This window comes from Microcaecilia unicolor, chromosome 2 (genome assembly GCF_901765095.1).
Source record: "Microcaecilia unicolor chromosome 2, aMicUni1.1, whole genome shotgun sequence".
NCBI classification, from domain to species: domain Eukaryota; kingdom Metazoa; phylum Chordata; class Amphibia; order Gymnophiona; family Siphonopidae; genus Microcaecilia; species Microcaecilia unicolor.
In genome coordinates this window covers 462,724,001-462,751,861 of record NC_044032.1, presented here as the reverse complement: position 1 = coordinate 462,751,861, position 27,861 = coordinate 462,724,001, and the positions used below count along the sequence as shown (strand labels likewise).

At 41.5% G+C, this 27,861-nt stretch overlaps 1 protein-coding gene across 2 annotated transcripts in view; it reads right to left on the bottom strand.

Moving 5' to 3' along the window:
* GFRA4 (GDNF family receptor alpha 4) overlaps window positions 1-27,861 on the bottom strand; it is a 434,625-nt gene that overhangs the window by 16,249 nt on the left and 390,515 nt on the right. For both annotated transcript variants that reach the window (XM_030190988.1, XM_030190989.1), the window contains exons 5-7: window positions 19,962-20,071; window positions 10,847-10,981; window positions 8,923-9,080 (exon numbers count right to left, since the gene is read on the bottom strand). In XM_030190988.1, coding sequence (XP_030046848.1) covers window positions 8,923-9,080; window positions 10,847-10,981; window positions 19,962-20,071 — 403 coding nt within the window. The remainder of the gene's footprint in view (window positions 1-8,922; window positions 9,081-10,846; window positions 10,982-19,961; window positions 20,072-27,861) is intronic.

Genomic DNA, 27,861 nt, shown 5'->3' with positions numbered 1-27,861 from the left:
AGCAAAACCCTGTTCAGGTTTTGCTGTTTCATTTGGTTTACCAAGAATCATCATTTATGTCTTGCTTCCGCTTTTACTTTTCACTTTTAACTGCAAGCATTAGATGTAACTGAGTACAAGTAGTAAAAATTGGTAAAATTATTACTGTGGTAAAAGTAAGAAATGTTTCCTATACTTCTTTACAAGTAAAAGTGACAAAAGTTGTACTTACATATCGTAGCTAATTACATTTACTGTGGGCCTCTTTTACAAACTCGTGCTACTGATTCTCGGTGCAGCAAATAAGAGGAAACCCATTCAATTCCTATCGGCTTCCTCTTATTCGCTAGTGCGGCTTTGTAAAAGAAGCCCTGAGTTACTATACGATGCTGTCTGAGGGATATTCAAAGACTTCACAATTGTACCCTGATCTGTGGCAGATCCTCAATGCTCATAGTTGGGTCTTTGTTTTCAAATGATGAATTTATCTTGTCATCATATGAATTGGTAAAACATAACATAGGTTAGGGGGGTGGGATTCACTTGGGAGATGACAGATTAATTCTTTAAGGGGCCCTTTTACAAAGAGGGGGTAAGCCCAACGTGGGCTTACTGTACATTAACCCAGAACTATCACCAGCCCAACATGGCCACTGGTGGTAGTTCTACCATGTCTGGCATGCCGGAAAATATTTTAAATTTTATAGCGCGGCACTAACTCAGCGGTAATCGGGCATCACGCTGCCTGGTTACTGCCTGGTTAGCACGGGAACCCTTACCGCCCCCGCATGGCCACACGATAAGAGTAATCTTACTGCATGACCATTTTTTAGGGGCTTTTTACCCGCTGTGGTAAAAAGGGCCCTGGTGTGTGAGAAGAACAGCCCCCGTTGCTACCACAAAGCCCTTTTTCCTGCAGCTTAGTAAAAGGACACTTATGGGCACATAGATCCTCATTACATCAAAATAATTTCAGAACTTTAGTGCAGGTGATACTCTTAACCCAGTTAGACTATTCTAACTTTTTGTATAGTAATGTTTCGGTTGGGCTATGGAAGCGACTAAACTTGCTGCAAAATACTTCGGCAAGGTTGATTTTCGGTTTGGGTCAATTTGTTAGTGTTTCATTGGCTGTCATTTCAACAATGTATTGGACTTAAATAATTTGTCTATGGTTTATAAATCCATTTATGGTTCAAATTCAGATAGTGTAGGAGAACTGCTTGTAATATCTTCTCGGGGGCGAAATCTCTGTTTTTCCAGAACTCTGCAACTGGGTTATCCTATCTTAAAAAACATTCAATTAAAATCTCTTTATGAAGGCTCTTTTCCATTTCAAGAGGCAAGGCTTTGGAATATGCTACCTGTAAAAATGAAACATATATCCTCATATTTGCTTTTTCGAAAATCGTTAAAGACTTATCTGTTTGAAAATCAACTGGGTATTCAGGACTTCAGACTATGTAATTGATAAATGTATATTCATCTTTTGTCGAGAGCCTCTTGAACTGTAAACCACTGAGAATCCTTACTGGAATATTGTGCAGTATATAAAATTAAAAAGAAAAAAAGTATGTGCTTTTCAATGTGATTGGCTACATCAGAGATTGAACTAATAAGGAGTGATGCAGAAGTACAAGGGAAGTTGATATTTATCCAGATGAGCTATTCTGTGTTATTTTTTCTATTTCATTTTCAAAGGATTTCTGGAATTTATCTTTTCACTTTACAGTTTTGGGGCAGGATATGATACATAGAATAAACACTGTTGTAATGCATTTCACTTCTAGGCCATAAAGCAACAAAAAGTGGACATTCTGGACGGGGTATAACTTCCTACAGTTATGCTCACCTTTCTTCCTTTGGAAAGTAGGCTGAGAATAATTAGAATATGTGACCTGGTTTCTTTGCAGCATGGCATGAATCAATAGCAATTTCTTCTATAAAAGTTTGGCAAGCTGACCCAACTGCTTACAGAATAATGTACATTTACATGGTCTCCAAAATGTGTTTAAAATGCATTAAAATTTAGAGTATTCACATCACATAATTTCTCTTATTAGCTATGATGTGAGTCACACTCTAAACAAGTTGGTAATTAATCGAACGCACCAGTGACCTTTCATGCTAAGCTGCCACTGAAAATTCAATACATTGTAAATTGGCCATCACCCATTTTCTAATTAAGGCAATGAATTGGCAATATTTTATATTATTCTTATAATGCACTGGCTATTAACCACTCATTATGTGGAAATGTAAATGAAGAATTTAATGTTAAGGTCACAGGCCTCTAATCTGTGAAATTTCAAGATGTGGAAGAAATGAGAAACAGAATACATTTCTATGGCATGGAACTAAGTATCCTTTGTGCTATCCTTAACATCTAGACTCTATATGGCCATTTTCAGCTGAGAACATTTCTTAGACATGACTAAGGCTAGAAAAGAAGACAGCCACATACAAACTGCAACCTTCAGAAAACCCACTGCTCCTCACAGATACCTACATTAACCACCCCCCCCCCAAAAAAAAAAAAAATCATCCGTAATTAGAGAAATTTCCAGAGAATTAATCAGAATTTATTTTTTTAAATGAGGAAATGACTTAGGGGTCCTTTTACTAAGCAACAGTAAAACGTGGCCTGTGGTAGTGCAAGCGCATCTTTTGGGTGCAAGCTGGGCCATTTTTTACCACGTCTAGGAAAAGGGGCTTTTTTTAAGGGGCCAGAAGATGACCGTATGCTAAAATTGAAACCAGCAAACATCCATTTTCGGCCTGAGACCTTACTGCCACCTACTGACCTAGTGGTAAGGCCTCACGTGCTACCCATGTGGTAAGCATGTAGCACGTGCCAACTGCTGTTTACCGCTGGGTAAGCGGTCTATGGTAGAAAATAGAAAATTATTTTCTACCGTGGGATTTGATGTATGCCAAATTTGGAATTACCTGGCTCACGAGCTAGCTGGGCGGTAGTGCCGATTTGGCATGTGCTGTACTCACGTAGGTCCTCCCACGCCTTTGTAAAAGGTACCTTTAATTGTCTGAGTAAAAATCAGTGTTTATTTTGTGAACAGAAGCTAGGATAGTAAAACTAACTAATGTGGAATAAGTCGGCCTTGCTTATTCCTCATATTCTCTAGCCCTCATTCCTTACTCTCATTCCCTCTTTCAGATCCCACTCTTGCCCTGCCATGCTTTCCCAGGACCTGTGGTTCACTTTTCCCACAGCTCAGTGTCTACTGTACTCTCTTACCCCCATCCCTTTCCCAGTTCCTATTGCTCAGTCTCCCCTGTCAACCACACTCCCATTCCTTACAATATACTAATCTCTGACAGCTCTGATGACTCTTGGATGGTTTGTGTGACTCCCGGTCCCTTCAAGCTGAGCTGTGTCAGTACTTCCAAGCTTCTGGTGAATCCTCACAAAAACTGTGCGGGATTATAATTACTGCATGGCTCAAAATTCCTAAGAGACATGCAGAGCTGGAAGTAGTCAGCACACAATGCTGCCATGTGGCATTCTGTATTTCCTCCTTCATCCTCCCCACCTACAACTACCAGAACAGGTAAGAGAGTGAAGATACAATGAAAATTACAAGAATGATACATTAGATGGTCAACAATTAGAGAGACCTTTGCAAAAATCCTGGAATTTATGGGTGAAAATCAGTTGAAACTGATAATGTAGGACTCCATCTGTAATGTAGGTGAGGATATCCCATCCAGTCAAATCTGTTTCAAATGAAGGGTTGGGTACCTCACCACACTCTGCTATGTCTACATCCCAATGAGGTGCCACCATGATCAATGCCCAGTTCAAAATATTTCAACCCTTCTAATAACAAAGCTTCTGCTAATTGGCACTCAGTGATATGAAACAATAACAGTGAAGTGGCCTGGATGGAACAAAAGGTGGTTCCAACAACTTTGGAACTTCGTTATCACATTATGTATGCTGTAGGAAGCATAAGTCCATTGGACATTTTAATACTGACACTGTTGAATTTACATAGGAAGCTCTGTACTGCTGTGACAACCGATTATGACCCCTGAAGCAGGCACTTGCGAAACACGGGCTATGTCAGGCCCTCCAATAAAATCTGCTTCCTCTGATTTTTGACTCTGCCTTGTTGTTCCATCTGTGGTCCACTTCACTGTTATTGCTCAACATTTGGTTTATGTTGCTGGTTCCCTCTGGTCTGTTCTCTTCAGTGATGTGAAACCAATGATCACCTCCTACCACCTTTAGACCTATGTTTTGGGAACTTCTTACAATATGTTTTATGTTACAGTCACATTTGGACAAGGGACTATTGCACTCTTGATAGTTTGTGCACTAAAATCTCATTTTTTTATTGGTCTGATGTCAGATATTATGATCCACAGGGATTCTAGACAAAGACAACAGAACACATATTTCAGGCTCTCTTATTTTTCTGGCTATCACCAGAACATAACAACAGATGGATCATGATGTCAGTTCATTGGTTCATGGCATTGGACCCAGGCAGAACATTTGCTACAGCTTTGCACTTGCTTTTATTCTATTCAGATCATTTATTACCCATTTAATCCACTTGGATTTATGGCAGCTAACAAAAAAGAAGCCAACATAGAATGTTTAGAAATTAAAAAGTCCAATTTTAGGAACAATAGCAAGTAAGTACATCAGTATCTGTCTTAAAATATTTATGGAATAGGAATGTTTTCAAATACTTATGATACAATACCCAAGAGTATTGGACTCTGATCTGTAAAGGGAGCTCATTCCATATTTTACTGGCTTGACACATGAAAGAACTATCTAAAATTTGTTTAAAATGCTGTCTTATTGAAGGATATCTCACAGTAAGAAAAGTCGGGAAGCACAGAGAACCTTGTAGGTGGATACTCAAAAAGTTCACAGTCGTTTAGAACCCAGACCATTCAAGGTCTTGAAAACTATACATGCAATAAACTTGATACATGACTGAATGGGCAGCCAGTGTAATTGGAATAGCAACTTTTCATACATCTCCTATTTATAAAACAATGTGTACCCATCACCAGGCATCATGAAAGCTTAATTTAAAATGTTAACCCCCAGATTCTATAAAGGTTGCCCAAATTTGGGTGTGGATCCCAGATGCACATGCAAGTTAATTAGTTAGGGGCCCTTTTACTAAGACATGTAAGCACCTATGTGTGCCCAACACGCGCCAATTTGGAGTTACCGCCCGGCTACGCGTGGCCCTTGCTGTAATTTCATTTTTGATGCGCGTTTGCTAGACGTGTCTGAAAAATTTATTTTCTGATGCGCATAGTGGACGCACGTTAAGTGGCTTTCTATGCACATAGGTCATTACCTCCTGGTTAACGTGTGAGACCTTACCGCCAAGTCAATGGCTGGTGGTAAGGTCTCAGACCCAAAACGGACGCGTGGCAATTTTGATTTTGCCGCATGTCCATTTTTGGCAAAAATTTAAAAAAGGCAGTTTTTACAGGTGCGCTGAAAAATGAATCTGCGCTCCTAAAACCCATGCCTACACTAGTGCAGGCCATTTTTCAGCGCACCTTAGTAAAAGGACCCCTAAATGAGCTGTTAACGATCAATTATTGACCTTAACTGGCACTAATTAGAACTTAGGGGCAGATCTGCCTACATACTATTATACAACATTTCATGCCTACATAGTCTTGCGTGCAACTCAAAAGTGGCGAGGCATGGGCGGATCAGGGGCATTCCCAAAATTAGAGTGCAGTGTTATAGAATAGGATCACTTACTACATTACATTATCAAATTTTTCTATTCTGCCCACACCACAATTAGTTCGAAATGGATTACACAAGAACTAGAAACAGTCATTCTAGGAATTACAAAACCAAATTAAAACAAGTTAATTCAGAAAAATAAATGTTACATATCATATCAAAATAAAACTGGTCAGCTAAACAAGGCACAGTTTCAACTACTTGGATAGCCTAGAGGGGCATAATCGAACGGCACTGGCCATCTATATGGCCGGCCCCGTAAAGCGGTATCCCGGCTGTATTATCGAAATAAGATAGCCGGCTATCTTTTGTTTCAATAATACGGTCGGAGCCGGCCAAATCTCAGCATTTGGGCCAACTTTAGAGATGGCTGGCATTGGTTTCTGGCGATAATGGAAACTAATGCCAGCGATCTCAAACCTGGCCAAATCCAAGGTATTTGGTCGTGGGAGGAGCCAGCATTTGTAGTGCACTGGTCCCCCTCACTTGCCAGGACACCAACCGGGCACCCTAGGGGGCACTGCAGTGGACTTCAAAAATTGGTCCCAGGTGCATAGCTCCCTTACCTTAGGTGCTGAGCCCCCCAAATCCCCCCAAAACCCACTCTCCACAACTTTACACCACTACCATAGCCCTAAGGGGTGAAGGGGGCATCTACATGTGGGTACAGTAGGTTTTGGGGGCGGGTTGGAGGGCTCCCATTTACCACCACAAGTGTAACAGGTGGGGGCCTGGGTCCACCTGCCTGAAGTGCACTGCACCCACTAAAAACTGCTCCAGGGACCTGCATACTGCTGTCAGGGAGCTGGGTATTTATTTATCACAGATATTTCAGGCTGGCATAGAGGCTGGCAAAATTTTATTTTTATTTTTTGGGTGGGAGGGGGTTGGTAACCACTGGGGGAGTAAGGGGAGGTCATCCCTGATTCCCTCCGGTGATCATCTGGTCAATTGGGACACTTTTTTGAGGCTTGGTCCTAAAAATAAATGGACCAAGTGACGCCGGCCAAATGCTTGTCTGAGCCGGCTTTCTTTTTTCCATTATTGGCCGAAGCCGGCCATGACTTAACCACGCCCCTGTCCCGCCTTCCATACCCTGCCAACACGCCCCCTTGAACTTTCGCTGGCTCTGCGACGGAAAGCAGTTGGAGTCGGCCAAAATCGGCTTTCGATTATACCGATTTGGCTGGGTTTAGGAGATGGCTGGCCATCTCCCGATTTGTGTTGGAAGATGGCCAGCGATCTCCTTCGAAAATAAGCAGGCTAGTTAACCATCTCAGATACATATGAAGGTAGTATATTCCACCGCTTTGCTGCTTGTTAAGAAAAATTTATGGAGAAAGGTTTAGAAGATTTCATGCCCTTACACATGGGGAATGCCAATTTCAGTTTGTTCAATGTCCCATATCTAGAATATAAAGTTTTAATCAAACCTACCATGTAGGGTGGAGCAATTCCTTCAATTATTTTAAAGACCATGCAATACACTTTAAAGTGAATTCTAGCTTCCATAGACAGCCATGTAACTTATGTAACCCTATCAAATGTGTTGAGTGAGCACATCTACTACATCCCCCATGAAAAGCATCATCCCCAATCTTTTCTTCTCTTCTCTCACCTCCCTTTCATGCTGCCACAGTCCTGGGGCCTAAACAGAATGGCAGCACCCTTTCCTCCCGATGTCTTATGTTGGAGGGGGCAAGACTGGCCAACTATGAACCCACACACAGGCTCCAATGCCCAATGCTGCTCTTATGTTTCTGCTACCTTTCTGTCTCATGTTAGGGAGTGGGGGCTGTCCAAAAATCAAATCGACACACTGGAGTCTTGCAGATATTAATTCTACTTATGGACATGTTTAACATTTATTTCTATGAGAAGAGATATAGAGACAAATGAACAGGATGCTGGTGTTGTGTCAGGGTAGCTCTATCTAAAGTAATGGAAAGCAGCAAGATTGAAAGATCCCTGGCGCAGCAACAAGGGAGCCGTGAATCGCGTCAGAGTTATTGTGCTGGACTGCATAGGATGAAATGTGCTGCATGACTTTTGATATGGAACAGCGTAATGTTGAGAGATAAGTGGATGTTTTTTTGAGCCTGCTAGAGTTGAAAGTATATGTAGTAATGTAAACTGTGAAGGGTGTTGGAACTTATTTCTGTTTGTGAACAATTTTTGAAATTATATTTTTGATAGGACTTGCAAAATAAAAGGGAGGTTTTTTTAAGCTAAAGATTGAAAAGAAGGGAGCAAAGACGTTGTGGCTAAGCTACCCCAATTTTCTGAGGCTTTTTTCTACCCACAGAATTTTGCTGCGTTGAGCTGCTTGGAAGATTTAGAATGCAGGAAACTTCAACACCAGTCACCAGACTATGGTGTTATGCTTGTACAATTTGATTTGGTTGGAACCACTGTCCTCATTGTAATTTAAGATGCGAATCATTGGCCATCATACATGTGCTGTTTAATAAGCCAACAAATTGATGACATAACTCTGAGACTGTGTATATTTGTTTAAGCACACTCACAATCCTCTGTCTTAATGATGTCTGTTTGTGGAGGACTGTTTCCTGATGAAGCCCCTATGTCCATTCTTTCCAACATTCCATCGGGTTGGAAAAATAAGCATTTATGTAGAAAAAATAAAATCTGAGAATGATCTCTGTAAGGCAGCTGGTAAAGTCTGACAGGGTCACAAGAGACATGCTCAGTGAGCATCCTATGGAGATATGCACAGAAAACCAGTCGCTGCAAGCTACCTCTGCGTTACTCAGTGCCAGCTGGATAAAGCATCACTGACAGTGTGAACACATACAGGGATCAGTTCCAGTCTTGTCCTCCTCTCTGCACACTGCTGTTCCTATTAAGGGCCTTATCTTTTTTGGCCTGGGGTATGACACCATCAGCAGTTACATGGGCCTTCTCATGTGAGCTCCGATGCAAACCTTACAATGAATGATTTGTTGCCTGGTCACAAATTATGCTATTCATGGCCAAATAAAAGGAGCAGCAGCAAAGAAGGATCATGAATAAATATTCGTGGATGAATAAAACATACACATATGCTTTTGAAGTGAATTATATTCTCTCTTCATGCACAGAACTGAAAGTATGTAATCTCAGAGATTTTAACCCCGTGTGGTTGCCAAGTTGCTTTTTATCTGACATTGCTTCTGGAGCAACCTTACCTTTGTGGGCTGTAGTTGATCAAAGATACTCTCTTTGACTGTACCCACAGCGCTGTTGGACTTGCGTTTTTGCTTGTATGCTAGTGTGGTAGAGATTATTGATGGTTTCAGTGCTGAATTCCTATAGGTTCCATTGCCAAAGGCGAAAATTGCATTTTCTGAACAGACAGAAAAAAAGATGTCACATATTGATCAAATAAGGCTTGTTAGCATGAAATTAACCATTAACATGACATTGTTGTAAGCACTTGCTTCCAAAGTTGAAGCATTTCACCATTCCAAAAATATGCAACAGCTAGAAAAGGAAGGGAATAGTGAACTAATCTAACTAATGTTTTATATGTTAGTTTTTCTACTTCATTTTCTAAGGATTTCTGGAATATATATTTTTACCTTGCTGTTGTGGGGTAAGATGCGTGGATACATGCAGGGCTGCCAAGAGGGGGGGGGGGGGGGGGGGGCAGGAGAAGCAAAATTCCCTGGGCCCAGCCTCCAAGGTTGGGGGGGGGGGGGGGGGGCGGTGCTGGCAAGCTTCTTCCTGCCTGCCTACTTCCGGGTCTGGCTCTCCTGTGTGCCGATACCCGGATGATTGTATTAACACGTTAACCATCTAGGTCCTGGCACACACGAGCAGGAGACGACAGACTGAGGGAGGAGCAGTCAGACACAGGAAGGTATGGGGAAAAGCAGAGGCGGTGGCACAAATGTGGGGGGCAGGGGCAGCGGCCCGAATGTGGGGGGGGGGGGGGTCCCGAGTGGGGGGGCGCAGCAGGCCAGGTGGTGGTGGGGAGGGTCAGTTGGTGGGCCTGCCCCAGGCCCAGCTGTGCCTCTTGGCATCCTGGATACATGAAACAAACACTGTTTTAATGCATTTTGGGGTAAACTCAATAAAGGCTGCTAAAGGTTAGGTTCCAAAAATGTGGACACTATGTCAGTGTTCTAAAACGTCAGATTTGTGTGCCAAGTGTGTTACAGAATTACTACTGTGAATCAGCAGTTACATACCACAGTTTAGGTACAACCACTTACATCATGTATATGATAGGTGTAAACGGCACTGCCAAAGGGGTCCTTTTACCAAGCTATGGTAAAAAGTGCTCTGTAGTAGCAGCAGCGGGGGGCCATTTTTGCTGCGCACTGAGGCCCTTTTTTACCTCAGTGGGTAGAAAGGCCAAAAAAACCATGGCCGTGTAGTAAGATTGCTCTTACCGCATGGCCATGCAGGGGGAACACTTACCACCACCCACTGAGGTGGCAGTAAGGGCTCTTGCGCTATCCCGGAGGTAACTGGGTAGAGTGCAGTTCTGCCCGATTATTGCCGGGTAACTGCCGCACTTCGTAGTGTGGCAAATGACATGTGCTGGGGCTAGACCTACTGATAAAACCCGTGTTTGGCCATTGGTAGCATCAAGCGGGAAAAAAAGTAGAACAACAAAACCTCTCACAGATGGTGTCCAAAACAAGCTTTATTGAGGATTCTTCCAAAATAGTGATAACGACCTGACACGACTCGTGTTTCGGCCTTCTCGGCCTGCATCAGGGGTCTAGGGATTCATTATTCAATACATATTCCTAGACTAGTCATCAAAGGGTTAAACTTCCAATCGTGAAAGGATTCCCAAATGCGTACAGATACAGCGATTGTTGCTATATCCATGTTTGGGAATCCCTTCACGATTGGAAGTTTAACCTTTTGATGACTAGTCTAGGAATACGTATTGAATAACGAATCCCTAGACGTCTGATGCAGGCTGAGAAGGCCGAAACACGCGTCGTGTTGGGCCATTGATAGCTCCAGATTTGCATTCAGTAAGCCCACATTGGGCTTACCACAGCATAGTAAAAGGGCCACAAATGCTGAGTTAAGAAAGTAGCAATGCAGAGGGGCAGGTGTTTTGCGTCCATTTGCTATTCATGTACTTACGGACACAAACGTTATTAATGAAGAGATGAAGGAAGCTCTCACATTCCGCCTGTCTGTTGCCGCTAGCATTGCAAGTGCACCAGGGTGCTATGTTGGAGGTGGAATTATCCACATAATTAGGTGTGATGGGACTACCTGCAAAAGAAATATCGAAGGTTCACCATTGTACTTTTTGATCACAATGTAAGCATTCGCTAAAGGGATGATTTCTTAAACTTTTTTTCTCATAGACATGGAATGTGGGGGAAAAAAACTTTAGTAAATCAGATTTGTAATTGTACTTCATTTATAGAGGAATATACCACTTAGAATAAGGATTGCAAAACATTGTACATTGGAAAAGAACAAAATCATTTGCATCCAAGAAAAAAGCCTGGGAACACTCTTTGACATTTGACAGCAGCTATTGGTCAGCAGAATAAGTAGAAAACATGGCATCCATTGTTGTCTAGGAATGACAGCAGATAGTCGTTTGGAATACTGACTTCATGAGAACATTGGGGGAAAGGTCTAGCAAATGGGGTCCACCTCCCAAAAGCAAACATACTGTAAATAGCACGTAGATACGCTTATAAGGTGCAGAGCAGTGCCACTTGTGAATTCTTACACATATTAGCTAAAAACTGAAAAATAAATTGTACCTAAATGTGGCAATTTTGAAAGTCCACCAGGTGTCTGTAGTCCCTGTGTTCTCTGTTCTTTCAGGTCTTGCTGCTACTTGAGGGCTTTCCCTTTCAAAATGAAGGAGCCGACCAGGGCCAGCTCGAGGGGTTCTGGCACCCTGAATCGGCTTTTGCTTTTGTGTTCCCATCACAAGGTCAATCTTGTGGTATGAACTCTGCAGATATTGGGCACATATGTTGAAAGAGGCCCCACATCAGAAGGAAATTGCCATTGCTTATCCAACTTTTCTGGCCTGAAGTGTGACACTTGACCTCTCCCCATCTTTCTGAATTCAGTCTCACAGACCTAGTTTCCATTGTCCTCCAAATCCCCATTCTGTTTCTTAGTCCCTCCGTCTTCCATGTCTCTACTCTTCCATTCTCCCCTATCCCTGTCCTCGCTCACAACCCCACTCAAGTCTTGTTCCCACTTATACTCCCAATAACCAGCCAACCATAGAATCTGTCTTCTTCTTGTTTTCCACCCAATCTCAAAGTCTCCACCTATGTCTGAATCCCCATTCTCCATATCCCTAGTATCTGCTCTTCTGCCTCTTTCTTCAATTCCCCTGCATCTATTTGCCTAATTTCGACTCTGATATTCATTCACACTGCCTTTCCTCCTCTTTACCCCAGTAGACACACAAAACTCAAAGTCCTGGATTTCAAACATGATGACTTTAGTAAAATAAGGGAGTATCTGAGGAAATGGCTAGCAGGATGGGACAATATAAGAGAAGTGGAAAGTCAGTGGACCAAGCTGAAAGTAGCAATAAAAATAGCAAGGGATCTCTATGTAAGGAAAGTAAACAAAAGCAAGAGGAAAAGGAAACCGATATGGTTCACTAAACTAGTGTCTGAAGGAATAAAGGCAAAACAGGTGGCATTAATGAAGTACAGAAGAACACAGAAAAAAGAACATAGAAATGAATATCACATAAAACTCAAAGAGTTGAAGAGAGAAATATGACTGGCAAAAGGGCAGGCGGAAGAAAAAGTGTCTAGAGACATAAAGGTGCCGATGATCAAAAATAAACGTGGGCGCTAGAGGCCATTAGTGCCATACTAGCGCCTGCATTTACCAGCACAGAATGTTCAGAGGGGTCTAGCGCAGCAAACAATGAGTGTGTCAGGCCTTAACGCAGATAACATGCAAATGTAGTCAAGCTCATTTAAATGAGGCCATTTTGTATTCCTCCCCAATGATCAGAAAAGAGCACCTGAAACAAAGGTGCCTTACCACTGTAAAAATTAACGCTAGGTCTGAGCAGGCATTAGGGTGTTGGAAGAGAGGATTTCCCATGATTCTCATGCTTCTCTCACGATTCTTTCTGCAAAATCCTACCGTTTTTTGATTGCTTCTGGAAGCAGAAGGAAGCCTGTGCAAGCCCTTGAGTGCCAGTTGTGAGAAACAGCAGACCCGAACGTGATGCATACATTGGCGTTCTTGTCCTGCTTCTAAATTTAAAGTGGCCATGCTTTAAAAAAAACAAAGCACACGTTGGTGTCTGTTACTTGCATCTAAATATAGGCATCTAGAAAAAAAAATAATTAAAAACGCTTATATTTAGGCTGCAGAAAACAGACGCCAATGTGTGCTTCACGTTGGGTTTTACCAGGCGTATGTGCACAGGAGCTGGGCTTACCACTGAACTCTTTTGTGCATGCACCAATTACAATCCTCCCACTGAACCCCTTAATGCTCAAAGCTATAAGCGCGCCTATATTTGCATCTCATCTGCTTTGAGCATTAGGGGTGTTGTTCTTCTGCGCTGTTCCGGTGCTATTTTTATGACGCTATTCAGAATAGTGCCGGAGTTTTGATCATCTGCCCCAAAGAGAGGTGACAAGACTTTTTTCAGATATACTGGGGAAAGGAGGAAGGCTAGAAAAGGAATTGTGAGATCGAAAGCTGCTGAGAATCGATATGTGTAGAGTGATGAGGAATACTGAACAAATACTTCTATTCTGTGTTCATGGAAGAAAATCCTGGAGAAGGTCCTCTGTCAGCTGACAAAGACATACATGGGAGTGGAGTAGATATCACACTGTTCACAGAAGAAAGTGATTATGAAGAACTGGAAAACTGAAAATGGACAAAGCCATGGGACCGGATGAGATATATCCAAGGAGACTTAAGTAGCTCAAAGAGGTTCTGGTGGGTCCTCTTAAAGATTTGTATAATAGATCCTTGGAGACAGGGGAAATTCCACAGGATTGAAGAAAGGTTGATGTGGTCCATCTCCACAAAAGTAGTGACAGAGAAGAAGAAGAAGGAAACTACAGGTTGGGAAGCCTCACTTTGGTGCTAGGAAAAATTATGGAGGTGCTGCTGAAGAAAAGGATAGTACAATTCCTAGAATCCAATAGCTTACAAGATCCGAGGCAAAACGGTATTACCAAAGGAAAATTGTGTCAAACAAACCTGATTGATTTCTTTGACTGGACGACCAGAGAACTGGATGGAGGGCACATGCTAGATGTGGTCTATTTGGACTTCATCAAAGCCTTTGATATGGTTTCTTATAGAAGGATGAACAAATTGACTGGGCTGAAGTTAGGACTCATAGTGGTGAACTGGATTAGAAGCCAGTGGACTGACAGACGTCAATCACACCGACTGTGGCCAGAGTGCTGTCTCAAGGCATGAACAACCAATCAGTTAATTAGAGCACATTGGCATGAAGATGGTTTGTGCTCTGATTAACTGATTGGTTGTTCACGCTTTGAGACAGCTGATTATAGCGAAACTCTGGCCACAGTCAGTGTGATTGACTTTATATACACTTTTGAATCTTCAGCTAAGTTAAAAGCTAAGTGTTTGCTTTTTTCTTTTGTTTGCCACGTGTTTGAGTGGATCCTTTTAAATTGAACATTCTGTGGAGTTTTAACAATATTTTGTATGAAAGGGTATTATACCGAGGAAGAGATTTGAACCTGTTTAAGTCTTTTCTACCCAGTAAGTGTTTGACGGGTGGAGGTGAGGTTGCTGAGGCTTTTTCCCTTTTATACTTTTTTTGTACTCAACAGGAATATAGTGTTTAAATGGTACTTTGCATATTGCATGAGAGAAGTCTTTATTGTGAGATATATATACTCTTTCATCCTCTTTATTACCGAACAAGAGTTTTTGTATTTGTTTGATTGTTCTAATGTGGACCTATTGAGGTGTTTCATTTATATTGTACTGACGTGTTTGTCATACTTATGTTAGTTGAATGTTCTAATGTGTGTCAATTAAGGTGTATCATTTGCACTGCTGACATTGTATTGCATCTATGTTATATGGATATTCTTTCTATTCTGCCTATTATGGTATCACTCATATTATATCCTGTTGACGTTTATCATATTTCTATAATTTGATTGTTTAATTGTGCTATTCACTGTCTATATTTCTGATACTGTATCATGTTACTCATATTTCTAGGATTCAGTTTGCCATCTCTAAGTTTACCTCATTGATTGTATATTTGTTTATATTTATATTATTGTTATGCTGTTAAATTTGTAAGTTTTATGTTATGCTGTACCTGTAGTACAGCACCTTGGGTGAATCTCTTCATAAATGCAGTTAATAAATTCCAATAAATAAATAAAATACAAACAGACCCTCATCAGCTCTACCAAATAGGAACAAAAACATGCAAATACTGAACTGCAAAGCCTGAGAGGCCAGATTCTACATGGAGAAATAAAAACAGAAAGGCATTTCCTCTTGCACTGTGTAAAATATAAGATAAGATATGCCGTGCATTTGCATTCCCAAAGTTGACACTAAAACTTCTGATGATTTTTTTTTTCTATTGTATCTTTGTTGTCTGGACATTTTAGAGACTGACAAAATGCTCCATTCCCACAACCTACAAAGATTCCAGTTTTCTCCAGAGCCATTACAGCTACTGTAGTGATAGGACGGATCAAATTGGGGGAAGAGTAGCGCTGTATGTTAAACAAGACCTTGAATCAAATAGAATAAAAGTTCTGCATGAAAGAAAATACATCTTGAAACCCTTATGGATAGAAATTCCACGTGTAAAGGGGAAAAGGATAGTGATATGAGGATACTACCGTCTGCCTGGCCAGAATGAACAGGCAGATGTTGAAATGTTAGCAGAAATTAGGGAAGTTAACGAGCTAGGTAGCACAATAATACTGGGTGATTTCAATTGGAGTGGCCTAGTGGTTAGGGTGGTGGACTTTGGTCCTGGGGAACTGAGGAACTGAGTTCAATTCCCACTTCAGGCACAGGCAGCTCCTTGTGACTCTGGGCAAATCACTTAACCCTCCATTGCCCCATGTAAGCCACATTGAGCCTACCATGAGTGGGAAAGCGTGGGGTACAAATGTAACAAAAATAAATAAAAATAAATTGCCAAATATTGAAACATTCACAACTCAAATGTGAGTACTGATTTGGTCTTGGGGTAAAATTGCTAGCTCATTTAACAGGAATTACTGGCAAAATGAAAAAAGTGGAGAAAAAAAAAGACCTCAGTACCCACAAACTCATCAGACCACACATGTAAATACATCAAATATTGTGGGCAATTTCTGGTCTCTGCATCAAAGATATTGTGGAATTAGAAAAAGTACAGAGAAGGGTGACCAAAATGGTAAAGGTGATGGAACAACTCTCCCATGAGGAAAGGCTAAAGAGACTAGGTACTTCTGGATGTTTTCACATCTTTGTATTTCTTGCTCTGTTATTCTCATCTTCATCCTTTGTTTATTGTTCCTGACTTCTGATTCCACCTCAGTTTCTTTCCTCTTTTTTTCTTTATGCTTTCATTTATACTTCATATTTTCATTTTTTTAGTCACTTTCTAATTTTCTTTATTTTCTCTCTGCTCTGATTATTATTCCTTCATCTCTTACCTATTCTGTTATGTTAGACTTTCTTCCAAATGTTTTGCCTTGTGTCTTCTTGTTGAGCTCATTCTCATGCCCCATTTCTATTCTATCATTTCTTTTATTCTATTTTTCACTTTTGTTCCGTTATCTTAATAATTTACTATGATTCTTTCCCCGCCCCTCTTTCACACATATGGTCCTCTTCCATACACACCTTATTCCTTTCTTGCTAACATCCCTCTCTAAGTCTCATACATACACACTACTCATCTGTTCCTCTCTCACACAATACATGAATATCTCTACTTTCCTCACCTTTCATCTCCTGCATCCTTTATCTCTCTTCTCCATCCTTCTCTTATTTGCTTCCTCATATCTTCCTCATTCTACCCTTCTTTAATTTTTCCTCTTCTCTTCTATCTCTGTCTTCCTAGCTTCATCATCTCTCTCTTCTCCTCAACCCTTTCCTTCCTTGACTCTCTTCCACTCCTCTCTCCCCCACCCCTTTCTCGCCCTCCTTTTACCCCCTCTTTCCTTTCCTTCTCTGATGTTCAGCAGCAGTAGTGTGAAGCACTGGAATCTGTGACCATGTGCAGTGTTGCTTCTCTATTATCCTTGTAGCACTGCGGCCCAACTTCTTACCATAGTTTCAGTGCTTTCTGTTCAGAGGCAGATTGCAAGGTCTCTGACCATGTGAAGTATTGCCTCTCCCACAGCCTGAACAGGAAGAGCCAGGATCAGTGGAAGAGGCTGTTGTACCGTACATGGTCAAGGATTCAGTGGTCTGTGTTGTTCTCACTTCTCTGTGTCACCTTAAGCATGCAGAGCAGTGCTTACTTGGACAAGAATCAGCCTTATGTAGCCATGGTAACTCTGCCCCTGACATCACTTCCTGAGTGCCACCTGCCTGCAGGGAGTTGGGACTGATGGCAATGAGAGCCTGTAGCATGGAAAAGGTTGTGCATATCAACTGGCCCACTGTTATGTAGGCTCTGGGGCAGCTGCCTCTTTTGCCCAAAGATAAAAGCAGCTCTGCTCCTTCCTTCAGCAATGTTTTCAAAAAAAGCCCCCTAGTTTCCTCCCCTACATCATTATGCCATGTTAGCTTCATGATTCCCTCTCTTCCTCCTGTCTACTTTACCTTTTTTTGGGCAGGAAAAAAAGGAAGGGAGAATCCTCCAACTGGAATTATCCTTATTGGTGCACATGTGATAAAGAAAGAAAAGAAAGGAGATTGGGGGGCTTTTCTGCAAAGTTCTAGAACAAAAGAAAGAGGGATAATTCATCACCAGCTGACTTTTTTTCAAACTTATACAGAGCTCAGCTGAGAAAGGGGGAGCAGCAGCAGTGGAACTTTTTTTTTTTTTTTTTGTAAAACTGAGCCAGTAGGAGGGAGTGAACAAGAGAGCATCATTTCCCCATGGGGCTCTTCCATTTTTTAGAGATCAGGACAGAAGGCAGGGTCTGGAAGCACAAATGTTTCACTCACTTGAACATGCTAATTTTGAATAGGATACATTGATCTTACAGAGAATTTTAGTTTTCGTAACTTTGGGTAGGCAGAAGGAAAACACCAGACGAAGGTGGTACTTTAAGCAAATTCTATCTTTCTCTTGCGCGAGGTCAGTAAATGGTAAACAGGACGAGGCTTTCTGGCACTCTGCAGATCACTATGACTTCCAGTGGCTCTTTCACAGCTGCTAAACGCTTATATGGCCATCACCAGACACTGACTGCTTTTGAATATCGACCAGCTAGCTGGCGAATTTCTGCTTTGCTATTCATAGCTCTTGACTGATAATAATTGGAGATTTACTTGATATCCAAAATCCATTTATTTACACCATCTTCTCGCTGTTCTATGCAGTTTGTTCACTCTTGGATAGCTGATCCTCACAGATGACTGAGCCATACACAAAGGAAGCAAAGGACCTATGACACTAGAAAGCATGGACAAGTGAGAAGATGGTGATCCAGAAAAGCTGATAACTGAAAAGATTGAGTGTAGCTGCTAATTAGGTGTCAAAAACAACAACAAAAACAAAAAAACACCATTATATCTAATGTGGCTACTAGGTCAATGTGCAATGCAAAGGTGACCCTTTGCTCAAAAGGGTTTTGTGGCATCTTAATGTATCAAAGTTAATGAAGGGACATTTAACTGGAAAACAGTGAGAAAATGAACTCATTTAAAATCCTGGAAAATAAAAAATAAGCAGAGAGCCATGCGACAGGCAGGTTGTACATGAATGTCATTAAGGACAAGGGAGGGAGCTGCCTAGTTATAGATAGGTCTGTCTGCAGTGACACAGAAGCATAATCTGATAGCAGACAAGTATCATAAGGCTTCTCTTGTCTGCACAGTTTCAGCCCTGGTGCAATGCCACGGCTCCGTCACTCATTCACACTTAAGGAAGCTTATACCAATCTTTCCTGAATTCTGCTGCTTTGTCTCCAACAGCACCAGGAGGATAATCTACCCATCTAGCACCCTTTGGTTGGAGAAATATCTCCTGAAATTCCATCTGATTTTTACCCCGTTGGAGCCTCACACGGTGTTCTCTTGTTCTTTCCTTGGAAAACAAGTTGGTTTCTTGTGCATTACCTGTGCCTTTGATGTAGCTGAATATCCAAGGCTGGTTTAACCACATTTGGGCACTGATCCAAGATGCACGCGCAGCTTAACTGGATATTGAGTCATTAACGATCAATAACTGGAACCTAACAATTATTGACATTAAATGGCACCAATTAGGATTTTCACACACATCTAGCTGTGCACTACTCTATAACATTGGATGCCCAAATCCCATAGAGTGCCATCTCAAAGGGGGTGTGGCCATGGGAGAGGCATGGGCAGATTAGGGGAGTTCTAAAAAGTTGGGTGCAGAGTTATAGAATACGGGGGATCCACGCTCAACTTGTGTGCCAGGATTTATACCAGGTTTCAGCTGGCATAAGTCTGGTGGTCAGATTTGGGCACGGGAATCCGCTCTAAGCGCTATTCTATAAAGGGAACACACAGAATAGCGTTCAGTACTGATTTTGTTCTGCTACCAGATTTTAAGCACCATTTACAGAATTCCTCCCTAAGCCTGTACATACACATATATGTAGCTGCCTCACAGCAGGTACAAATTTGTGCAATAGCATTTATAATCCACTGGGGACAGTTCTGAGTGCATATTTTGTAAAGGTACATAGGCATCTGTGATGCCTTGATAAAGCAGAGCCTTTTTTTGAAAGTTTTATAAGTGCCGTTAGAAAAATTAGCCATATACGGGGTCTTTTACTAAGCCACGGTAGTGTTTTTTAGCTCGTCGTAGAAATCAGCTGGTGGTAAACGCTGAGACGCCAATAGGCATATAATGGGTGTCTCAGCATAAAAGAACCCCTTACTGTACATATGTTGTAACTACAGTAAAGCAGACATATCCTATAACACTGATACCATTCCAAATGACTTTGAAATGATTATAAAAAGAATGGGTCTGGAAGCATGAATTGTCCACTCATTTTAACACACTTATTTGGAGAGGGGATGCAAGGTTCTGCAAAAGTACTAGTGTGAACATAAATTGGTTGCAATATTGTGGTACCTATGATTCCTGTGTATGCTGTTAGGCAGGCAGCATAATTCTCTCCTGTGCACCCCGTAGCAGACAGTGATGAGGGCTGACAGTGTATCTGGAATGCTACAAATCGGGACCTGCAAAGAGAAAAGTATTTATATTGAAACCTCTTTGCTGTTCCACTTACCCTGTAGATTTTTTCAGCATACCTAACAATTGATAACAAATCTGGATTTCATCAAGAGTTCTTGTTTTGTGACTAGAATGTCTCGTTAGCTCTGTGCACCATCTCTAGAATTGGTAACATATTTTTATCTTGCAGTGCTGTCCTCCTGGGGCTGGCTTCACAGAACCCTGGCCCTGTTCTGCATGAAAAGTGACATAGGAGAGTGTTCCTCAAGTTTTTCCTGGAAATTCCCCTAGTCAGTCTGGTTTTCAGTATATACTCGTGGAACCATGCCCGTTTCCTCAACAATGAAATGGGCCTTAGGAAGGCTGTCATGCAAGCTTTTTGTTTCTCTCTCCCCTGCCCTCCCCTCCATGTCCATCAATTCTTCCCTCCCCTCCATGCCCAACGATTCTCCTCTTCCCTGCCCTCCCATCCGTGTCCCGCAATTCTCTCCTCTATTGTCCTCCCATCCCATCCATGTCCATCAATTCTCCTCTGCCCTGCCCTGTCCTCCCCTCCCCTTCCCTCCCCTCGAAGTCCCGTGATTCTCTCCTCCCCTTGGATTTGTACCTGAACATTCTCTGGCTGGCTGGCGCTGGCTTCTGTTCCGTTTGTAACATCCATCCGGACATCAGCTCGCCCCCAGCGTTCCCTTCCCTCTCACTGTTCCGCCCTCTAACGTCATTACGTCTTGACGCGAGGGCGGGACAGTGAGGGGGAATGGAACGTTGGAGGCTGGCTGAAGTCAGGAGATGTTACGAACCTAGGCAGCCAGACATGGAATGTTGGAGGTGCAAATTATTATATAGGATTTATATATATAAAATATTCAATAGATGAAACTGATTTGCATATATTGCCTCCACTGCTTACAAATATATCTCATGCATATTCCAAAACCAGGCTGGCTAGATAGGACTCCACTTGGGTGTATTCCAGGGATGAAAGTAAAAGAGAATATTGGACTTGGAAGGCTGCACACAAGACTGATTTTTCAGGATATTCACAAAGAATATATATTAGGAATCTTTGCACACACATTTTGGGTGGTCATTTACCAACAGGTAATTGCATGTTATGTATGACAGGGCCAAATGCATATAATTGGACCCTGCAACACATGATGCACAGTTAGCATACATTACTGTTAATAAATGATCTTCTTGATCTGAGACAAGTAGGAATCCAAAACACATGAAACCAACATGTCACTGCAATGTATATAATATCTATATGTTTTCTAATATGTTACTTTAATTTACCACAATACGTTTTGTTGGTTTATCTATTTTTATGATTGAGTCTTATAGGTTTTGTGAATGTTTTTATAAGTTTTTAATAGACACCTGATTCAGATGTACTGCTGAAAATGCCCAGGCTGGGTCTTTCAATAAACCTTAGATTCCAACCAACTCTCGGAGGCCATTTGTGTTTTTTTCATTTGATTCCTCTTGATCTGAGAGCCACACTCAGTAGCATAGTTTATTTACATGGTGAATAAGTACATAAGTACATAAGTAGTGCCATACTGGGAAAGACCAAAGGTCCATCTAGCCCAGCATCCTGTCACCGACAGTGGCCAATCCAGGTCAAGGGCACCTGGCACGCTCCCCAAACGTAAAAACATTCCAGACAAGTTATACCTAAAAATGAGGAATTTTTCCAGTCCATTTAATAGCGGTCTATGGACTTGTCCTTTAGGAATCTATCTAACCCCTTTTTAAACTCCGTCAAGCTAACCGCCCGTACCACGTTCTCCGGCAATGAATTCCAGAGTCTAATTACACGTTGGGTGAAGAAAAATTTTCTCCGATTCGTTTTAAATTTACCACACTGTAGCTTCAACTCATGCCCTCTAGTCCTAGTATTTTTGGATAGCGTGAACAGTCGCTTCACATCCACCCGATCCATTCCACTCATTATTTTATACACTTCTATCATATCTCCCCTCAGCCGTCTCTTCTCCAAGCTGAAAAGCCCTAGCCTTCTCAGCCTCTCTTCATAGGAAAGTCGTCCCATCCCCACTATCATTTTCGTCGCCCTTCGCTGTACCTTTTCCAATTCTACTATATCTTTTTTGAGATACGGAGACCAGTACTGAACACAATACTCCAGGTGCGGTCGCACCATGGAGCGATACAACGGCATTATAACATCCGCACACCTGGACTCCATACCCTTCCTAATAACACCCAACATTCTATTCGCTTTCCTAGCCGCAGCAGCACACTGAGCAGAAGGTTTCAGCGTATCATCGACGACGACACCCAGATCCCTTTCTTGATCCGTAACTCCTGAAGAACCAGGGCTGTTCACCTCTGTTTTATAGAAGGTGCCTCTTCTCATCAAGTTTCCCTGGTATATGGCACTTTTTGCAGTTAAATTATTTATTTAAAAGACTCATATCCTACAGTATCTTAAAATTCTAGATGGGTTCCAAATAAAAACATGCACAAGAAAATAAATTAGCCAACAAAAAGGAAACACAAAAATTCCAACAAAAATCTTTTCAAAGGATTACAATACTTGCAACATTTCTTTCCTACAGTATATCCCATGTACAGGATATATTATATACTAAAATACTTGCAGCAGTCCTTTCGTATAAGAAATTACTAAAGATCTTCCTGAAAATATGGGAAGGAGACATGGTTAGCCACCAATCTTAACTCAGTTGGTAGAGAGTTCCACAACACAGGACCAGCAACATAAGAAATTGAGGAACGATATTCCTTGAGCCGTATTTGTTTAACAGTGGGAGCTTCAAGTGGAATATTGTAAGTTTCCCATGTACCTTGCTATGTATAGATTCCCCCATTTATGCCAGATAAGTACATAAGTATTGCTACACTGGGACAGACCAAAGGTCCATTAAGCCCAGCATCCTGTTTCCAACATTGGCCAATCCAGGTCACAAATACCTGGCAAGATCCCAAAAAAGTTCAATACATTTTATGCTGCTTATCCTAGAAATAAGCGGTGGATTTTCCCCAAGTCATTTTAATAATGGTCTATGGACTTTTCCTTTAGGAAGCCGTCCAAACCTTTTTAAAACCCCGCTAAGCTAGCCGCCGTTACCACAATCTCTGGCAACGATTTCCAGATTTTAATTACATGTTGAGTGAAGAAAAATCATTGCATGTCCCCTAGTCCTAGTATTTTTGGAAAGTGTAAACAAATGATTCACGTCTACCCGTTCCACTCCACTCATTATTTTATAGACCTCTATCAAATCTCACCTCGGCCATCTTTTCTCCAAGCTGAAGAGCACTAGCCGCTTCAGCCCTTCCTCATAGAGAAGTCATCCCATCCCTTATATCATTTTCGTTGCCCTTCTCTGTACCTTTTCTAATTCCACCAAATCTTTTTTGAGATGTAGTGACCAGAATTGAACACAGTGTCAATACTGGGTTTACATAAAAAAAAAAAATTCTTATATGCCACCTACACACCCGAGAGCTATGAAAGTGGTGTACATTCAGATACGGTAGGTGTTTTTCTGTCTCTGGAGGGCTCACAACCTAAATTTGTACCTGAGGCAATGGAGGGTTAAGTGACTTGTTTGTGATCGCAAGAAACTGCAGTGAGATTTGAACCAGGCTCTCACCCTGCATAACCAGTGTGCCTAAATGGAAGAATCCTGTTGTACACTTGCCTCCAAAATGGGGAGCAGTTCCATTTTACATTAAAGCAACAGAAATGCTGGGACTATCAGGAAATGAGGAATTGGTTTGGGTTACCTTGCAGAGGGGAGGGATGGCATTTTCATCTGCACTGAAATGAATTATAGACAAGTTGCACACACAGAAGAGCTGGAAAGAAATCTGATTAAACTACTAGATGTTGAATGAGCCACACTACGTGTCAAATTGTTTAGCAGTATAGAGATCCTGCCTTGGTTTCAACTACAGTTGCTTGTTTTAACCACAGGGATCCTTTTACCAAGCTGCGGGGGGGGGGGGGGGGGGGGGGCTGTTTTTGCAGTATGCCAGGGCCTTTTTTTTACCATAGTGGGTAAAAAAGCCCATAAAAAAGACACAACCATGCGGTAAAATTATTCTTATTGTGTGGCCATGCAGCGGGAAGCACTTACCGTCACCCACTGAGGTGGCAGTAAGAGCTCTCGTGGTAACCCGGTGGTAACCAGGCAGCGCATGGCACTGCTCGATTACTGCCGTGTTAGCACCGCTCTAGAAATTATGTTGGTATTTTTCATAGCGCCAGAAATGGTGCACGCTCAAGGCGGAACTACATCCAGTGGTCGTGTTGGGAAAGCGATAGTTCCCGGTTACCGCACGGTAAGCCTTTAGTAAAAGGGCTCCACAGTGTCTGGCTTGCATCTTGCCCTACCTATGTGGAATTGCACCACAGCTTTCTGTTCCTCTTCACCTATCTAGTTTTTTTTTTTAAAGTGAAGCAAATTTAAAAGTGGCCTCCCGTTCCTCTTCTTCCTGCTTAGTCTTATGGTGGAAGCAGTAGCAATGAAGTTCTATTTTTCTTCGTCCAACTTGGTTTTTTTAAGGGGAACAGTTGCAGCCACTTTTTCAATTCCAGCTCTTTCTAAAGTATAAGGCTCATGACTGCACAGCTTCTGTATCAACATGTGCTCTGGTAGAGCTGGTACTTGCTGTAGATAGCTTTGAATGCACTGACCTTGTGGCTTTTGCTCTGTTCCTAGCTGGGGCATTGTGATAGAATTTTCTGTAATTACTCAACTTGACATTCTGCTCCTATTATAGAATTTCTCAACAAGCCATCAGGTTTCTGATCAATGGCTTCTGAAGGTCTCACTCCTGCAAGCTATCCTTTGCATTGATCCTTGTTAGAATAAAATAGCTTTTGGCAGGAGTTGATAGCATCAGTAGCTGGCCCTGGGTTTGCTTACTGTTTGTTGAAACAACCTCTCTGTCTTTGCAGTGCTTCTAATGTTAAACATATTAAGAACGATATTGAAAAGATTTGTCTGGCTAGACAATGTTTTGCATTTAAAAACCCCACCCCAATAACTGGTTTGTCCAGACGACTCATTAATAAGAAAATTAAGCTGTCAGAGTTTGGAGTGTTCCAGGGGTGCAGTCTGAGTTCAGTTGGACAGCACTGTCTGCCTCAACTTAATCGGACAACTCTCCTAAACTTAATTAGTTCTTGCATCCAGTACCACTGAATATCTGACCAACCATATAATGAAATTCAATTAATTTTAGCACATTACTGCATATGACCCTCATCGTGTTCACTCTTCTCTGACAAGTTCATATTTCAATAGGCCTTTTGAAATAAACTGAATCTCCCTTTAGTATTAATAGAGTTGATATTCAGCCCACGGTGGTAAAAGCTGCTTCCAGCCGTGGGCTGAACTGACCCCAGATACTCAATGCCAGAGCACGCATGGCTCTCATTAATATCCAAGTATGACAGCTGACCCCAAGTTAACCAGGCACTGGTCAATATTTATTTATTTATTGTATTTGTACCACACATTTTCCCACCTCTTTGCAGGCTCAATGTGGCTTACATAGTACCGTGAGCTGTTAGTCACCTCCGGTGATGAAACAAATACAGACTGATGTTGTTACAGAACGTTAGAGAATCAAGAGAAGAAGAGTAATATATTGTTCAATTGCAGGTTATGGCTTTGTTGTGTTGCTGAGTTCAGTTACTTAAGTTGGATCAGTAGGGTATGCCTTTTTGAACAGATCGGTCTTTAGTGATTTCCGGAAATTGAGGTGATCCTGCGTTGTCTTTATGGCTTTCGGTAATGCGTTCCATAGTTGCATGGTTATTTAGCTGGTTAGGGGACTGAAAATTGTCCCTGGACTTCCCAAAAGCATGTTGGTTTCACCACAGGTTTTTAAAGGGGATATTCAGCAGCACTATCCAGTTAGTGCCACTGGATATCCCCGAATAACCTTGCACAAATGATTTAAAGGCCAGGAGCCTCTCCTGGCCATTTAAATAACTTACATGGAATGAACACCAAAGTCTCACGAAGAAACTCACAGCAAAAAAAAGGGGAGTGGGAGGTGGATCACAGCACTTCAAACACAGACGAGGAAGCATTCTGTGATGGATAAAAACGTTTATTGAAGGCTCTTAATCGTGACTCGACATGGTCCCAATTTTTAGCACTCATGCCTGCCTCAGGAGTATCTCTTCTAAATATCCAAAAAAAAGGGAAGGTCTTCAATATTGGTTAATAAACATACATGGATGTGTGTTATGAATGTTAAAAAGTTAGAAAAGGTCTTGAAAAAGACCATTTTTTGAAAGAATAATAATCTCTTTAGCATGCGCTGGCAACACATACAGATTAGCAGCATGGTACCATGTTGAGTAAGAGTCTTAAATAAACGTTTTTATTCATCATTGAATACTCTCTCGTATTTCTTTGAAGTGCTGCGATCCACCTCCCACTCCCTTTTTTTGCATTTAAATCACTTTAAATATTGACCCCAATGTTTTCAATTTCTGCTCAAGTTCAACATCTATAGCCTTGGTCTTCACTCCCAGTCCTCAAGGGCTGTGAACAGGTCAGGTTTTCAGCATAACCCTAATGAATATGCATGGCAGAGGCATGCATGCTTTATTATTCCATTGTATGCAAATCTCTCTCATGCATATTCATTAGGGTTATCCTGAAAACCTGAACTACTGGTGATCCTTGAGGACTGGGATTGAAACAGAGTGGCTTTATCCATGTGATTAGTTTCTGCTATAACACAGTGCCTGTGGGCCTCTTAACACTGGTGAAAAATTCCTTCTTCCCTGCCAAAAAATAGACAAGAGGGAAGAGAGAAGAATTCCTGGCAAGTCATCTGACCGTTTTTGGACAGGAAGGAGGCAAGAGAGCCCAGGGAGGAATTTATTGTGTTGGCAGAGAGGGGGAGAAGGGCTTCAGGACACTTGTTCTCCTAATTAAGAGTTAGGAGGGAAGGACAGTATAAGGAAGGGCCAAGGACCATTTTTTCATAATTCAATCAAGAGACAGGGAGAAGTTATTCTCTGGCTGGGGGAGGGGGTGAAAGAAGGTACTTAAGAGGATTTAACTGGCTATTGCTGACTTTTAGTTCTAACCAACAACGTTTAGCTAGGAGACTCAAACTGTTCTAAATGTAGCTGGTAAAATTGTGACAGGCTAGATTTAGGAAATAGTCAGCTGAAAACCCAGCTGGTTAGGTTCAGCTAAACATTCACCTAAAAGGCCAGTTATCTTATTTTTAGAGTTGTTTAATTAAAGCTTCCTAAGGTACTAGGGATATTAGATTAATATAAAGAGCCTTAAGACTATATGGTATAATGTATAATTTATTTAGTGTTTGCTTCTCAGAAACTAATTGAATGTAATTAAAACTCTAATGAAAACTCTCCTCTCATTATCTTAATTAGAATAATTGACTATAAATATAGAGATGTGCTGGGGTGGGTAGGATCTGGGGGGTGGGGATGGGAATGAACTAGTCCCTGCTGTGCCTTTTAGAATAATGCTGTGGCAGAAAGTTTAAATTTTAAAAATAGGGGAACAGGGTGTGGAGACTAGTTAATAAACTTTGCTTTTTTAAAACATTCTATCAATAACCTACAATTTCTCTTTTAAATCCCAATCTTTAAGTTACCAAAGCACAGAGCAAAATAATGTTCACTTACCCAGAGAAATGTCCTCATCTCTCAAAACTTCTCAGAAAAGAAGTTAAGTGGGACCTATCCTCTCTATATTGTTTTGATTCTAAAGGGATTGCTTCAAACTGACCCTTTGAAGCT